At 37.2% G+C, this 18,044-nt stretch overlaps 1 protein-coding gene across 1 annotated transcript; it reads left to right on the top strand.

Annotated features, from left to right (window-relative positions):
* Positions 1–1,661: 1,661 nt before the first annotated feature.
* st14a (ST14 transmembrane serine protease matriptase a) lies at positions 1,662–17,667 on the top strand. The gene is made up of 19 exons (XM_042486662.1): positions 1,662–1,995; positions 5,451–5,610; positions 6,927–7,057; positions 7,184–7,254; positions 8,344–8,510; positions 8,693–8,728; positions 8,993–9,227; positions 10,767–10,909; positions 11,009–11,112; positions 11,238–11,350; positions 11,436–11,572; positions 11,655–11,759; positions 11,869–11,976; positions 12,068–12,184; positions 12,647–12,769; positions 12,959–13,142; positions 15,307–15,578; positions 15,844–15,980; positions 16,737–17,667. The coding sequence occupies exons 1-19, from the start codon at positions 1,954–1,956 to the stop codon at positions 16,893–16,895; spliced, it is 2,544 nt and encodes an 847-aa protein (XP_042342596.1). The 5' UTR covers positions 1,662–1,953; the 3' UTR covers positions 16,896–17,667.
* The last annotated feature ends 377 nt before the right edge of the window (positions 17,668–18,044 follow it).

An 18,044-nucleotide genomic window follows, 5' to 3' on the forward strand; every position in this document is an offset into this window, starting at 1 on the left:
TGAATTGTGTCGTCTTTTCGTAGATAGAAATGTTACCATCAAAATACATGCTACTTTAAATACCAAAAGTAGAAGTACTCAATGGAGAATGGCCCATTTTAGAAAAATGTATATTATATCACTGGATTATAATAGTGATGCACCAAACTGTAAGCACCAATAATATTGCAGATAATAAAGACGGGGCTCATCTTAACTATTTTGTATATTGCCCAGTAGCGTAATCCATGATATATCATAATTTCATGGGTGATTTACATTTGGTATTGTTAATCTTGATAGTAAACGGTAGTTAAAAATATTTAACTAGTAATTAATGTAGATAAAAGTAGTGGAGTAAAAAGTATTATATTGGTTTCTAAAATGTAAAAAAGTATAATGTAGTATAAATAGAGATAGTCTTCTCAAGTAATGTACAAGCACAATAGCCTACTTGAATAGATGTGCTGTAGTTAGATTCCACTACTGAAAATGTGAAGTTAAAACAGACTAATACGAGAGAAGTTTCAGGGACTATTACTTTAAGGGGGTGGGGGGCAACCAATAACATTATTTTCATTATCAGTTATTCTGTCCATTATTCCTTCCTCTATAACTGCTTGGTATGTATCATCTCAGATAAACAATATAAGATATATTCAAATTGCTTGTTTTTTTTTGTTTGTTTGTTTGTTTGTTGTTCTTGTTGTTTTTAGCATCTGTAAAAAAATAAATAAATGAAAAATGAAATGAAAATGAAAATGAAAATTTAAAAAAGCTAAATATCATGAAAGACAGAGAAATGCAATACTGGGACTTGGCTTTTTTTCCCCTCCATTTTTTCTTTCCTTTTTTTTTAATACAAATGACTTGAAATATCAATTATCTGTTGATCAATCAATCATCTAATCGTTTCATAAAGGTGTATTTGTCTGGATGAAAGATGAACGAAAGATCAACGAAAGAGCTATTGTTTGTTCTGTATGTTGTACAGACTATTTGTAATTCAATGGATGTATACAGTCCCTGAAATTACTAAGGCTACATATTGGAAATATCGATTCCATTTATCCCCACAGATTAGGGGGATTTTTGTTTGAGAGGGGATAGCGGTTACTCAATGTGAAACTTTCGGCTCATCGTGAATGTAAAAAAATGGTGGTGATTCAACAGTGAGTCATAGTGCCAGTGTACAAACAAGGCAGAGGCTTGGATAAGATCACCTGACTGATACTAAAGAAAAGACTGTATGAAACCTTCACTTCACCAGGATTTGACACAATGAGCCTATATATATATTTTAGATTTTAATATAATTATAACTTCTTGAAATTCTGTGCAGGCTAAAATATAGTAAAAATCGCGACAAATTTTCATCTCCAAGCACCTTTAGTATTTTCATCGAGTTAATAGTGCGTTTTGTTTATGTATTTATTTACTGTTTATTTTATTTATATTTTTTCTGTAGTCGTTTTCCATAAAAGGTCAATAAAATAAGACCGTCCTTACCTGTGGCAGGTAAACAGGAAGTCACCACAGGTGCGGGGTGGAGACACGCCCGCAGAAACCTGAAGCTCCCGGAAAAAGTTTTCCCTCCTATCTTTCGACCTGTTTCGCTCCGTCGGAGTCAGACACGATATATTGAGGTTAGACAGACTTCTGTGAATATCTTGATCGGAGTCTTTCTGTAAAAGCACCACAAGATATTTTTCTTTTGTAGTTTTTTTTCTAGTATAGATTTTCGTCATTTTGCTGCAGGTTGAATTCGCTGTCAAACACAAGAATCATCTCCTGGCGACCAGGCCTGCAGGTTCACCTCGGAAAACAGCCTGTGTGTGGGCAGCGCCAGAAACCACTGAGGAAATAAACAAGAGAAGTTGGGCAGAGGGGAATAGTTCAGGTGTTGTGAGTTTTATTTTATTTTATTTTTTTATTTTTTTAATTATAGCAGTTTAGGCCAGGTGTTGAGCCCTGATGGATTATATGGACAGTGGACTGAGATACACCCCAAAGTCGGTAAGAATCTTGTACTAATACGCATTCTACACACAAGCCGTCATGCAGTTTAACCCTTTGAAAGCTGAGCAAATTGGTTTGATTTCTTTCAGAATCACAGGTAAAAGGCCACGGGCAACTTAACAAGACATAGCCCAAAGATTAGCAAAAAGTTTGTAAAAACGTCACAAGAAAGTGATCAGCAAATAAGCCCCCTTCCACAAAAAAGACCATTTAAAAGAGCTGAAAATGAAACATTACATATGTTTTTTTTTTTTCTGTAACACATTTTAAAATATAAAATAATTACAATTATAAATGTAGTTTTCTGGACATTTTCCTAATTTATAGATAACTATAAATAATAATAATAATAATAATAATAATAATAATAATAATAATAATAATAATAATAATAATCCCTCTTTTTTACAACTAATTTTTAGGTAATTTTCTTTTCAACTCTTATTAATTTCTTGCAATCTGTGTGATATTTCTTGCCAAGTTGGCCATTGCTCTTTTTCCCAGGTTTTTGAAAGAAATTAAAACTAATTTGTTTTGGTGTTACCTGATTTCACCCTCTTTCCTAATTTTGGTACATATTTGTGGGGCAACATAAGACAGGAAGTGGACCAAACTGATGCAGAGACAATCTTTACAGATAAGTTAGTGTGAGCTGACAGGTAAACACTCATAACAAACCTGTCAGACATGAAGTAGAAGGGTCACTTGTATTTTCATTCCACACATACACAACACTTGAAAGTGCACACACAACCATACTTTTCTTTTTTTTTTTATCTCAACAGCCTCAGCCACTCTTACCACTTGCACACTGTTTTGCCTGAAGACAAACACGTTACTAAAAGTAAAAAAGAAATCCAGCTCAGAAGCTGAGAAAACCTGCTTTCATTTATTTGCAAAGCTTCTGGTTCTGTACTGATTAGAGGCTGTGCCTGTGGTTTAATTTGGTATTTTTGGAGTGTGAGCCTTTAAACTCCTAAATCCCATGTCATAAAGGCCCCAGAGTGTTTAAATTCATGAGCAAATACCTCTTCTGAGGCTGCACAATTGTCCAAAATGTGTTACTTTGTAACAAGAAAATCTATCATTTGCATCTGCATTAGGAGCAACGTACACCTTGTGACACATAGGATCAGATTAAGATTCATTACAAAGTAGGGTTTCACTTACAAGGAGTTTGCTTCGGTTTTTGGTGCACACATTAAGCATACTAATTAAACACATTAAGAGAAATACAAATAAGGCGAAGTACTGCAACTCTCAAGAACATGACTACAGAATAGAAAAGTAAAAAATACCACAAAGATTCTTTAAGTGTATATAAATTAACAAACATGCACAATGTAGTTGTTTCAGAATAAGAGAGCTGTAGCGTTTGGTGTAGGATGTGCAGAAATATTAGTCATAGGGCACGTATGTCAGATAATTCAAATCAGAGCAGTGGCTATTGAGAAAATATTAAAAATAATAAGATGTTATAAAATCTTGGGTATCCTGTTCTTTGGCCCATGGTACAACTTTCCATCAAACATCACAGCTCCTATTCCCTATTGCCTTATTTCCAGGTAGTTTGCGTAATGAAAAAGTGTATTAAGGCATCTTCCCACCTGCAGAAAACAATAAATGACACTCCAGACCACTTTAATCTTTGAGACAATTCCAATCTTTGGATAAAACCTTTGTCATTTTCTCTGTCAAACCTCCCTGAGTTGAATCAGCGTAGGTCCTCAGAATGCAGGGCAGCCAGGGGCTGACGTCTGAATTCCTCCAGGTTCCTCCGCCCTGTTTTGACTTGTTCACGAGTCCTTCATTTCTGCCCCCTAATATCCATGTGGGATTACTCCATAGCATCCTAGTGTGATGATGAGTACAAAGCGTGTGGAAAATACCCTGCAACTCAGAGGATTTGTTCTTGGAGCGGAGCTGAGGTGTACTCAGTAGCAAAGTTGCTGTCATAAGTGTGTTTTGGTCATAGGCAATGAGGCTGGCTAATAGTTTAATTCACAAATTCTGATTACATGATGTATATTAGGATTCAGATTTTAGTTGTCTTCAAGAATAGTAAGCAAATTGGTGTTAAAGATTGGCAATAATAGGTATTTGACTTTGTTTTGTGACTGTGATTGTGACTTTACTATAATTATATTGTTTAAACCTGTTTACAAGCTCCCTACATTTTACACTAGAATCAGCATCAGAATAGACTTTATTGCCATTGTATGAAATACAACGACACTTTAAGAGACATCTCTGCAAACAGCAACAATACAATAAACAAATACATAAGTTAAAAGTACATTTATTTCGTTTTTAGATTCTGCAGAATGGCCACTTAGTATTGCACTGTGCAAAAGAAGGTTCATTTGAAGAGCTGTGAGTCATAGATTGTGGTTAATTTGATTTGTAGCCAGAGAAGCTTCATCTTGTTTATAAGGAGATGGAGCATCATGACAGTTTTTCTTGTTTCTTAATTTTGAATCTATTTCCCTTTAGTTTGTAGCTTTAAAAAAAAACACCTTGGGCTGTGAATGCATGATGCATCCAAATGTTTTATTAATAAACAAAACTGAGCCGTGCATATCTACTCCATGCTTTTAAAATAGGGATTTAATATAACCTATAAAAACTTGATCTTTAAAAATCTTTAGATCTAAAGATCTTTAAAAAAAAGTTCTTTGCTGGCTATCAAAGGTGCAGTGTAGTTTATTTTGGACATTCAGCCTGGGTATCAGGTTTATACAAGTGGAGAGAAAGTGTTGTCCTTGTTTTAGAAAACAGACAATGCAGACAGTCTTCCAGTAAACGTCCCAAAGCTTTTAAGATTCTTTTTTGTTGTTCTGTGAAGTAGTCCAGTTTTTCAGGGTCCTTTAAATTTTCTACTCCAGTACAGTGAGCGCGCACAGAAACTTGTTGTGTTCCACTTCAGATCTGAGTGGTTTGCTCCCAGCAGGTTTGACAGGATCTTACATGGTGAAACCTTTGTACCCCCTCCCCCCTCTGTCTCGCCTCTTAAAGGTAACCACACTGCTGTAACTCATGCATGATGTTCCCTTCTAATACATTACCAGAACCAGACAGTGAAACTGTATTTTCTGATTTTTGTGAGTAGATTTTGAATTAATATCTGTTTAGATGTTTTTTTTTAACTTTTTTCCCCCATTTTTCAAAGAAAAGCATTTTGTCATGTTTCAGAACATATTTACACAGTTTTCTGTTTGAGAACCTAATTCTGTAGGTTGGGACATTCCTAAAATACACAAGTACCTTCATGCTGCTCTCACTTATCTTCAGTTAATTATCTAAGTCAGGTCAAGAAAAGACTGTCTTAAAAAAGAAAAAGAAAATCAACAGTGTCAGTGGTTGGAAGTAATATTAGGAAGATGTTGTTTTTGACCCTAAGATTTATCTGTTGATCATTAATTCAGCTATGCAACTCTCTGTCTGTCCTCTAGGACAAGGACTGGGACACCTCTGTCCAGTTCTTGCCAGCATCAGATAACAAAAAGCTTGAGAAGAAAAAGGGTCCGGGGAAAGTTGGGGCTGTGATTGGTGTGATCATCTTTGCTCTTGTTGTCGCACTCATGACTGGACTGCTGGTCTGGCATTTCCACTGTAAGTACACTTTTTAAATATTAATTGGATTAATAGGACACAGTAGCAAGCATTTGATGAAAAAGTACTGAAGTTTTGAAGAAACTTCATCACAATGACAAAGATAGCCACAAAAGTAGGTGATTTTGATCAAGAAATCTGGCAATTAGCATGTAGATAAACACAATGTGCTTTGTCAACATGAGAAAAATATTAGAGCACAGCAAAACCATATTATCAAAGTCAGAGAGATGAGAACATTTTTCAAAAAGACCCTTTTGCACTTTGTAAAAGTCCCACTCCACTCAAAAATGTGTTTTTTCTTCTGTTTATATCCCATTAAATGAATGGTAGTAACTACACTGACTTTTAACTTGTCAAAGTTTGTAACTAGAGAGATGTTTTCACATTCCTCTTCTGAATTGGAGGATTAGATGTCTGTGCATTTACTTAAAATCGAGATTAAAACATCTGCCGGTCAAGCTAGATTAGGTATGTCACTAAGACAAAAGGCAATCAATGTTTAATATGGAAAAGGCATATTGTTAAAGCAGAGTTGCTTTAGCATTGTGAAAGTTTTGACAACAAACGTGGTAGAGTGTGCAAGCTTTGGGCATAAACAGTGCCCTGGAGTTTCCTTTCATTATCTACCAGAAACCCCATCATAGCAAATATCATATGTTTCAAAGTCACTAATGCAATATCAGCCAATGCCAGTTAGCCTACAAGCTTACAAGCTTATCAACACAAGTAAAAGCTGCTATCTACACTTACCATTCTGATATATCTGCCAGTCATTGATTTTGGTGCACAACAGACTCCTCATTTGAGTCTGACTAAGGCTCAAACATGTATGGCTGATTATCTCCAATGTTTTCTGTGTCACAACATTAACATGCAAACTAACAGGAGCAAACTCTGTCTTCTTTGGTGGAGGCAAAAGATATGGATCAAAAGGAAGAGAAAGTATTTACTTTGATGTCTACTTTAGCTTCCTTCTAATAAAAATCAAAACATATTTGCATATGTGTTTTGATAAACCATGAAATGTTAATAAACAAGTAAGAGCTCAGTGCACCTTTGTTCTGTTTATTCCGTCTGATTATTTGCACATGCAAATGATTAAAACCTGGAAAGAGTAGATTAAAGCTACATCAGTTGAAACACCTGAGGGACTCAAAACGTTACAACCTTAAAGATAGAAGGAAAATAAATGAGTAACAAACAAACAAAAGTTGATGAAGAGAAAAGACACAGCATCAAGATAAAATGTGCTTAACTCTTGTGCAGAAAGAGTGTGGTTGTGCATCTTCATTCTTGTCTGTGTGATCCTGCAGTCCGTAAAGATGTGCGGCTCAAGAGGATGTACAGCGGCTCCATGAAGATCACCAACCAGGTGTTTGAAGACGCCTACGAGAACTCCAACAGCTCTGAATTCAAGACGCTGGCGAAGCAGGTGACTTCACAGGTGAGACTGCACTCCACTGCTCTGTTCTTAAAAATGAAAATCATCTGCGTGTCAAAAGTTGTTTTTCAGGTGATTTCAAACAGCCCTCAGCATGCTCTGTTGTGATCTTTCTCCTCTCTCTTTCAGCTTAAGTCCATCTATTCCAAAAGTCCACAGCTGGCCAAATACTATGTTGGTTCCACAGTTCAGGCTTTCAGGTAAGACTCCTTTATTGTTATCTCCACCAAGAGAGCCATGTTTCCATTCCTGTCTTTTGTGTTGGTTTGCAGGAGATCTCAAAAACAGATTTTACTGAAATTTGGGGTAAAACTAGGCCAAGGGTTAAGAAATGAGTGATTGTTTTTGCTGTACATGCATGCAGGTCTAATAGCACCACCATACATAACACACTAATCTCTACACTAATCACATTCTCTGTTATCAAAATTTTTAAGATTTCCAATCTGGATGGGATTTACTGTTAAAGTTATTCCATGTAGGATTTTCCTTAAAAACAGTGTCTAGACTTAGAATATGGACAGAGGGTTTCTGTCTCAGCCATCACCTATAAACCACCACACACTTCAAGGTGTGTGGTGGTTTAGTAAAAAACCATTTGTAAAAAAAAAAAAAAAAAAGTGTATTTATCTGCAGAGACTCTGCCCTCTGCCTCTATTTTATTGTTTTCTTTCGCTCATCACCCAAACACATTAAATGATTGTAGCTGAATTGACAGCTAGTATTTGTAAAAAAAAAAAAAAAAAAAAAATCTGGGAAGAATTCATTTTCATGTGACATTTTTTGTAGCTGTAGGATGATGTGGAGAAAATCAAATATCATTATATTTTTGATAACAAGATGATACTGTAGAGTTGGCTATTTTTGTGCTTTCACAAAATATTGAGTCAATTAGATTTTTTAAAAATTATAATCAGTAATGTTGATATAAAGACCAAATGGGTAAAGGCAAATTATAAAACATCTGGTAAGTTCCGAAAATTACATCACTTTACTGTGATGCAGCCTTTAAAAGCAGGACAAGACTTATGATATTACCATATCTAAAATCTGAGATGATATTTAGTCTGATAACACAATACTGATACAATTTCAATATATTGCCCAGCATTATACATAGCCATGTTTGGGAATGTTTGGGATTATATCACTTACATTATAACTAATTTAAAGTATTAAATGGAAGAAAAAATATAGTCTTGATATATCAGCAGACACGCATCTGTCTGACCCTTTTTTTTAATGTGCACCACCTATTTACTAGTTAATTCTTGTCTCATTGCTCTTAGTGAAGGCAGTGTTATTGCCTACTACCTGTCTGAGTTCAGTGTCCCTAACGGACAAGAGGCATCTGTCGACCACGCTGTGTCCACAATGCAGACGCTAGTGGAAAAGGAGCAGCGTACCCTGTTCAGACCTGGCAACTCTCTCCTTGTTCAAGACGTAGTGGCTGCAGGTAGAGTCAAAGCACCTGAAGGCCAAACCTGTGTCGTTTGTGATTCACACCATATTCCATCACGCTGTTTAACTTTTGGTTTGTTGTAGAATGTCAAGTTCTTGGTGGTTGTGGATTTACTCTTTATTTTTTTGCTGCCAGTATCCTCATATAAGTTATTTGTTTTGTGTTTCATTTTACAGTACTTGATTACCGCCTGACCTCCAATACATTCAACAGTAAGTGCTCAGTTTGCATCTATCATTTATTCTACAAGAGTTATCTATTATCTTCATCGTAACTTATTTGCTTTTATACCAGTGTTTAATCATATCCAGGAAAATTAATGTGTTTAATTGCAAATAATAGCATAATGATATCAGAATAAATCTTTAAACTGGTCAGAATTCAATTAGCATTTAGATAATGGGCTGCTGCAGTCATGTGACAGTGGTTACAATGTTGACTGTGAGTATCACTAAAAGCCGTTGTTTCTCTGTCAGGATTTTTCAGTTTTTCAGAACATACAAGGTCCAATCACCTGGGGCAGATCCAGTCCCCTGGCTTTCCAGACAGACCTTATTCCCCCAACACCTTCCTCCAGTGGCGGCTGAGAGCAGACCCCAACCATGTCATCAAGCTTAACTTTGACACGATGAATCTAGAAGAGAACTGCAAGAACGACTTTGTCAAAATCTACGACTCCCTGGTGGCCATTGAGAGCCATGTTATGGAAGAGTGAGTTTTTCTCTCATCTCATATAAATATAGCTTCAAGCGAATAGTTACTTGCCTGTTTTCTGCTCTGTTATTTTTATGCAGTGGCATGCTGTACAAGGTTTTAGATGTGGATAGAAAGGATTACATCTTGTGTGTAAGGCCCTCTGCTGGTCAGATCGACCCTTTACATATTCTGAGTTAAGCCTTGAATAATACCTCTTGCAATATGACAGTTTAGTCTAAATCTGATTGGAATTTGAAATTTGATTGCTCTTTCCAAATGTAAAAAATGACAACCACAACTTCAACAGGCAGGACTTTAATGTGTGCATGATAAAATCATTTGTGGCATTCTTGCAGGGGAGTGATAAAAATTCCTGTGTATGCAACCCAAATTGACACCACATGATACTTTTTCTCTTGATGGACAAGAAATTTCTTTTCATTAATTAAAAAAGGTCCAGTGTGTAGGATATATTGGGTGGAATATAATGTTACTTAATAAGTATGTTTTCTTTAGTGTATAATCACCTGCATATAAGAACCGTGATTTCGTTAGAATAAGTCATATATAACTAAAGGGAGCTGGTCCTCAGCCGTGTTTCAGCAGTAGCCCAGATCAGCCAAACCAAATACTGGCTCTGTACAGTGCGATTCGAAATTTCATGCTGGTCATTGTAGGTAGCAGGCCCTCTGCGACAAGCAGCATCAGAAAAACACAGATTTTGAATCATAAAACTCCCTCATTTAGTGGTTTCATCTGTTTAAATCACTGACTCTGTTTGTTTTGGAGATTTGAGTAACTGTAAAAACCCTCTGCATGTCTGGATCTTACAGTGTTAGGCAAAAAAAAAGTTAAGCACAAATTGGTAGGTTATAGGCTAGCAGTCTGTCTCGGATGTACCAAACATGACAGAAAAACACTGAGCGTGACAGAAAAACACTGATTTTCAAGAAACTGGAACTAGTCCAGTTGGCTGTGAAACAACACTTACGGATACCATGACCTGGATAACTGAGAACCTTCATCAACTCATCAACACTGATTTGTAACATACAGTCGCTTTATTCAGCGTTTTTACCTGTTTCACTCACCTGGGACATTTGTTTTGGAGAGAAAGAGACCTCTGCCATTTACTTGGCTCCTGTTAAAAGCCTCAACAATGAACACTGAAGGAATTCTAAGCAGGAGTTTCAGCTGGTTGCAATCTGCAATCCTCACCACCAGATGCCGTTAAATCCCCCTACAGCTTACTTAGTTCTCCTTTAATCTATGATTGAATTCAATTTAAGTCAAAGGAACCAGACTAGGAAGACTATAATATGATGTACTTTGTTTGTGCCAAAGGTAAAGATCAAAGTTCAATGATTTTAATTCTTTGGTAGTAGGAAAAATCTCTGACACAGCATTTTGCACATAATTACTTCAGTTGGTGTTTGATACAATAAGAGTATGTTGTTCTGGAATAAATTCAAGCCAATTACTCGATTATTACCATCACATCAGTGAACAGTACAGTAAGGTCATTTATGTTGTCTGGGTTTTTTTCCTCTGCAGGATGTGCGGTTACTACTCACCTAGTGAGCCGTTGACCTTTCTGTCCTCTGGTAATGTCATGTTAGTGACAATGGCCTCAAATGGCGATAAGAACTACCCAGGTTTTAGAGCACAAGTCTCACAAATCCCACGTGGAAGTAAAGGTAGGGACTAGTATCTGCGTGATTAAAACTCACTTAAGTCTCTTTGTTTTGAGCTGCACTGTAAAAGACTGACATTATTATATCCATATTTTTTAACAGGTACAACATGTGGTGGACAACTGACAGGCGAAAAAGGCACCTTCTCTTCTCCCAACTATCCAGATTACTATCCTCCTCGAACTTCATGCCAGTGGTCGATCCAGGTGAGATGTCAGCACATAATCCACATAGCCATGTCATACGTTTCACACAGGTTCCTGTTTTGCTCCTCAGAAGCTCACGTGTCACTTTGTCAATTACTTTTTACCCATCTTTGTCAATCACTAAGGTCCCGGTTGGAAAGGCGGTGAAGGTGACGTTCAAAAAGTTCCTCATGACAGAGCCTGGGCAGGGAAACAGTAAAGACTGTCGCAAAGACTATGTGGAGGTCAATGGAAAGAAGTGAGTGTATGCTTGTGTGTTGTCAAACCACATAGGAATTACAAAAGAGAGCAGGCATGTCAGTGCATGTGCTTCTCATCCTCAGACTGTGTGGAGATAAGCCTGATGGAACAGTGACAGAAACCAGCAACACCAACACAATGATCGTGGTGTTTAACTCCGATGCCTCCTATGTGGACCGAGGTTTTAATGCAACATATGAGGCCATTGATGTTTTAGATCGTAAGTGACTTAGTTTCTCCCCGATAATGATCATTTCTTGACATTAGATAAGTGTGTCTAATGTTAACTCTGTCATTCACAGCTTGTCCAAAGATGTTCCAGTGCAGAAATCAGCAATGCATCACAACAGACCTCAGGTGTGATGGCTGGAATGACTGTGGAGACATGAGTGATGAATTAAACTGCAGTAAGTGCTGTTGACTCAGATTATACTCAGAAGGGGTAGTCACACTCAGTAGCCTAATTACTCCCTGCATTGTTGGTACACAAAATGATTTAACTGCGTGTTCCTCCAGAGTGCAATGCAAAGGATATCACTTGTAAAAATGGGTTGTGTAAGCCCATGTTTTGGAGATGTGATGGCGTAGATGACTGTGGAGACCGCACAGACGAGCTGAACTGTGGTAAGAGCACTGATTGAGGATGGATTCTACATAAGCTTCGAAAGGTTTCAGTCAGTTTTCGCATGCCTGTCTGTTTCTTTTGTTTTCTAAGGTGGTTGCAAATCTGGACAAATAGCATGTAAAAATAACAAATGTGTTTCCGAGAAGAATCGCTGCGACGGCAGGGACGACTGTGGGGATGGGTCTGATGAGCTCGACTGTGCAAGAAGTAAGACTTTACTTTACTGAAGTAAAGCACTTTCACCATATGTATGTGCTAACTTATTAAGCTATGTAGTGCATTCCTTTGCACAATTGGTTTACAGTTCACTTACCCTTTATGTCCAATCTTGCCATGCATCTCAACCCAAATTTTCTACAGCAGGAAGTGGTACTTGGCAAAACAATCTCGGATGCACCCATTGTATGATATCTGCTAAGCGCCAAATTGTGGGCGTACAAGTTTGGCAACTAATTGGATGAAAATAGTGGAACATTTAGCAGCTAAAGAGACAAAGTAGTGCTAAAAGGAGAGTGTGTACTGAACAGGCAATGCTATGTCAGAGATGTGAAACAAAATTATGAGTTAAAAGTTTTTGCACATTTTTTGCAACACATTTTAGTGCATGCATGATTGATGACCGGAGGAATTCATAGTTTGAATCTGATTGTTCTTTCTCCCTCTTCGCAGACACTGGTATAAGCTGCACTGATCTAACATATAGATGTAAAAATAACAAATGCATCAGTAAAGTGAACCCAGAATGCGATGGGACAGAGGACTGCGAAGATGGATCTGACGAGGAAAATTGTGGTATGTCACAAAACAATCAAAACCTCATTGAGTGTATGTACTTTGTCTCAGATTTGAAAACTAGTTATTATAGCCATCTGCATCGTTTAGCTTGCATGACAAAGCAGATGTGAACTCCCACCCACTCCAGGCATGACAGCAAGCTGCAACAAGCCAGCTCTGTGATTAACTGATGTTGTTACTTTTCAGACTGCGGTAGGAGTATGTTCAAGACATCACGTATTGTGGGCGGTCAGGATGCAGAACCAGGGGAGTGGCCCTGGCAGGTCAGCCTCCATGTCAAAGGTCACGGCCACGTGTGCGGAGCGTCCCTCATCAATGAACGCTGGCTGGTCACTGCTGCCCACTGTGTGCAAGATGATGGCAAGACAAGGTAGCCTTTTGCATAATGCTTTTGGTTCCTACTGGCAACTGTAAATATTTATTTTTCTGCATGTTGTGACAAATTTGGGCTCAAGCTCACAGCTCTCTCAGAATAAGTAAGGTGGAGGGAAATCTGGAATGAGATCGATATGCAGGCTACCCAGTTTTAGACGTATGCTGATCATTACATTTTCATATTGTAGATATTTTCACAGATGTGCCTTTTCAGGAGGAGTTGTAGTTAGTATAACAGTAGAATGTTTTTGTAAAGAATGTAGAATGTAATTAAAAAAATGCATAGTTAAACCAAAGTTAAATATTTTTGCTAACACAAAACCGAGGGTGTTTATACTCCACAGTTTTACTGAAAGGCCTTAAGTGCTTATTAAATTCTTTGAATCATCAGGACAAAATAACTTGTCAGTCAGTCACATTCAAAATGAAACCTTAGAGCTCTGTGTTTTTACTAACAACACAATGCTTGTATGTGTGAATAATTTAACATGCATGGGCCCTGTCCAGGCCCTTAGTGCAAGTTTAGATGAGTGTTTAGACCATGTCTCTCTCCCCTAACACAGTAAGCTCAATTTAGATGTGTCAAAAAAAAGGTCATGTTATTCTAGGTCTTTATACAGGGCATATTCTATTAAATTCACATTTTTTTCCTACAATCACTTAACAGTGGGATCAGAATAGTGATAATTGCCTAACATGTTTAATGAACGTTCAATGTTGAAAGCTTGTTGAATATACTGCAAAAAATAATAACAACCCACCTTAACATCCCAGTTACACACCTGTAGCTTTATATATATTCAACAGCAACTCAGCTAGATGGAAAATTGTACTAAAAAGTGTATGTATTCAAAATCAAAAATACATTTCTGACAGTGTTTGATTTTGGGATAACACTCATCAAGTTTTCAAGTCCAAAAGTTAACTAAAGTGCAAACAATTTGTTGTGGATTTATGGACTTTTGCAATTTAGAAAAGAAAAAAAAATCATCGACTGACTTCAAAGCAAACATAACAAGTAACTAGGGCCCTCATAGAAATGTATTGGAGTCAAAAGTACAATATTTGTTCTTCAAGTGTAGTAGATTCAAAGTAATAAGTTTCCCAAAAAATAACAATACACAGCTCAGCTCAACTGACCTTAAGTATCAGTGTTTAGGTAAATGTACTTTTTACTGGCCACCACTGGCCTCAAGATGTGCCTGTCAATGGTTACCTTAGATTTAGAATGAATTCTGTTTTTTCAACAATCTATTTATAAAGTTTTCAAAATTATACCAAAAATAAAAACAAACAAATCTCTCTCTCTCTCTCTCTCTCTCTATATATATACTATATATATATATATATATATATATATATATATATATATATATATATATATGTGTGTGTGTGTGTGTGTGTGTGTGTGTGTGTGTGTGTGTGTATGTACAGGTACAAACACACGTACCTGTACACATACATATACATCAAAAAGACATACATCTGCAAATATGCACTAACATGGCAACAAAACGGTAGATAAACCATAGCTTGGACACTCATGCACAAATCCAAAATAAATACACAGGAATAAAAATGGCAAAAATGTCGAAATAAATAAAAAAAGTAAATGAAAAGAAAAGCTAATAATAATAATTATAATTACAATTATAATTATAGTAAGTATATATGTGCACATACATATACACATGCATACATGCACACACACGTACAAATGAAAATATGTATATATGTGCACATACAGTACATACACACATGCGTACATGCGCACATGCATCTACATAATACATTGAGGGTACTCCAAGTCAGAAAGGTCCATCATGGCATACTGAGAATTATACTTGCTTTGTATACATCATGTTTAGATGAATGATATTGCAGAGGCTGTAATTATGTTTCCCTTGTTGTGTCCACCTGAGTCCTTGTCCTTCAAACAACTTATAAAAGGGCCCCATATACGTTGAAACCATTCTTGTTTGTCTTTCAGTGTATATGTTATTTTTTACAAAAGCAAACAAACAGTCATTTCCTTAAGCCAGAGTCTAATGCTTGGTCTCTGAGTGCTTTTCCATGTTAATGCTATAATCGTTTGGCTTGTAGAAAACATGCATCTAGAGGGAATCAATTTTGTGATCTGTCTTGGTGTGTGTCCTCAGATTCAATGAGGCCCGCACTTGGGTCGCTAACCTCGGCATGCACAGCCAGCAGCAAACTGGGAGTCCCGTGGTGAAGAGGAACCTGAAGCGCATCATACCCCACCCTAACTACAACGATTTTACCTTTGACAATGACATCGCCCTGATGGAGCTGGACAGTCCTGTCACCTACTCCGATTACATCAGGCCCATCTGCTTGCCGTCCCCCCAGCACAATTTTCCAGTTGGTCAATCCGTGTGGATCACTGGGTGGGGTGCCAAGCGAGAGGGAGGTGAGTCCCCACAAACAATAAGCCTTGTATTTCTCATTTTGGTGATCTTTTTTTTTTGCTAAAATATTTTCGTTGTAGTGGCTCTATATTTGCCTACTGATAGATGTCATGTAGTTGCTATTATGCTATTACACACCAAACAATTTTCTCTGATGAAGGTTTGCCATTAGGGGAATATTGATTATTGTTAGAGCCCCAACCTGATGACATCACATCTAAACCAAGTGTGATGGTGTCTTTCTGTTTATGTGTGTGTGTGCTGCAGGATTTGCTGCAAACGTGCTCCAAAAGGCCCAGGTCCGTATCATCAACAGCACGGTGTGTAACAATTTAATGGGAGGGCAGATCACATCTCGGATGACGTGTGCTGGAGTGCTAATCGGAGGAGTTGATGCTTGTCAGGTAATAAAAGGCCCATGCTGCTCTGCTTTCTTGCATTCTGTTTCTCTCTGAAGAGCAGCTTTCTCCCAGAATGTTTTAAAAAAATAAGATATATGCATATTTTGATCAATAGGCAAATTTGACAACTAGATTTAACCGTTGTCAATCATACTGTGGTGATGAAAGTGTTAGGTGTGTTCAGTTGTATGAAATGAAATGACACTTAGCATAGTTGCTTAATATCCATGTTTTTTTAACACTTGAGGAAAAAATTCTGAACATCGATATTATGATTATTGTTCTGAGAGCAATATTGATGGAAAAGAAAAAATATGCTCTTGTTTCTCCAAATTAGTGAGTTAATACTCAGAAGAATTTACAAAGTTATTATGTTGTTAATTCAGTAAAATTAGCAGATTTTTGTTCTGTTAAAATTCTGAGATAATTCTCATGTTAATTCAGAAAAAAAGCATTTTTTTCATGAAAACATTTCCCATAAGTTTGAAATAATAATATCATGAATGCAGGTAAACCTGAGGAATGTTTCATTTCTCAAGTGAATGCATTACACTCTTGTAGGTTTGTTTTTTTTGGGGGGGGTTGCAGTCTTACATTAAACTGATTGCATGCCAACAACATTTCTGAGTGTAAGAATTGAGAAATGAAGGAGAAAACTGTGTAGGAGGAAAAGGTAAAGAAAGAGGGAGAAACACAAGGAAATTACCCACATCCCCCCAATGTAGTAACTTTATGCGCATGTGTATTTGCTTCTGTTAGGGAGACTCTGGCGGCCCTTTGTCCAGTCCGTCCGGCAGTCATATGTTCCTGGCAGGAGTGGTCAGTTGGGGTGATGGTTGTGCCCGCAGGAACAAACCTGGCATCTACACAACAGTCACCAAATTCCGTGGCTGGATTAAAGAAAAGACAGGAGTGTAGACAACTGGTCAAATGAGGCCATATTGACATGAACATGGACTAACAACAACAACTACCAGTATGGGTTTTTGCTTCACCATGCTGACTTTCCAGCTGATGTAGTGACCTTGACTCAGTCACAGCTGCAGTGGAAAATGCACTGTTTGCTTGAAGAGCAATTTCAACACGTTTTATGTCCACTGTGATTTTATGAGGGTGGGGTTTGTGAAATGTTTTTAAGTGTAAATAAATGTTTGATTTTTATTGTTTGTTTTTTGTTTTTTGTTGTGTTTTGATGGAGAACAATGTTATGCACACAAAATAGATTTTAGGCGCAATTGTTACACATAAATGGAAATGTGCATCTATGTACTCTGTTTTCTTTTGTTTTATCAGTAGATGTTACAATTTCCCACTATATTTCCTTGTTGTCTTTGCTCTAAATTTTATAAATTAAGAAAAGAAATGACAGCAAGCTCATTCCATCTTACCTCCTATGGCTTGGTATCTTACACACTGAATTCTAGTCCAGAAATCCCTGAAATCCCTGGTTAGTGATGGGAATGTTCACTTTGGAAAGCATTACCCTCCTCATCGTGGCTGACATTTAATTACAACGGATGTGAACTGCTTTTCTATCAGCATAAACTAGTAGGTTTTGTTTTAGTTTAATATTATATGACCTCTGTTTCATTCGGTACAGTAATCATGCAGTTTAATCTGTCTTAAATCTGTGTAAATGTGTGTTTTATAGCAGATGTTTTTAAATAAAAGATTTCTAATATAACCTCCAGACCTGAAATACAAATCATCCATGATTTTTGGACGACTTTATGACAATAATATTTGTATTCCACTACTACTACTATGTCATAAAGAAAGACTCAGTCTGAGCCCAATGCAAATCATATTTTGTGTGTGTGTGGGGGGGGGGGGGTTCTTTGTTTTTTCCGGCGTATCACTGTTTTCTTCTATTGAGTCTCTTTTGTATGGTGGCCCTGTGGGTCAAAAGACTACAATTCCATGCTGATGTGTGGGGGGAACAACCATGTTGCCTGCACAGCTGCTTATTGACACTCCTTACAGATTTTTTTAACCCCGGAACAAAGTACAAACGACGCTACCTTCTAGCGGAAGATATTTAAGAACGGAGCGGAAATGGTCCCGCCT

Source organism: Plectropomus leopardus, chromosome 5 (genome assembly GCF_008729295.1).
Source record: "Plectropomus leopardus isolate mb chromosome 5, YSFRI_Pleo_2.0, whole genome shotgun sequence".
In the NCBI taxonomy this organism is placed as follows: Eukaryota; Metazoa; Chordata; class Actinopteri; order Perciformes; family Serranidae; genus Plectropomus; species Plectropomus leopardus.

Coding starts and splice junctions, on each gene's coding strand:
- st14a (XM_042486662.1), top strand. CDS start 1,954: ATGGATTATATGGACAGTGGACTGAGATACACCCCAAAGTCG. Junction 8,729..8,992: donor GACCTCCAATACATTCAACA/GTAAGTGCTCAG, acceptor TTTCTCTGTCAG/GATTTTTCAGTTTTTCAGAA. Junction 12,185..12,646: donor TGAGCTCGACTGTGCAAGAA/GTAAGACTTTAC, acceptor CCCTCTTCGCAG/ACACTGGTATAAGCTGCACT.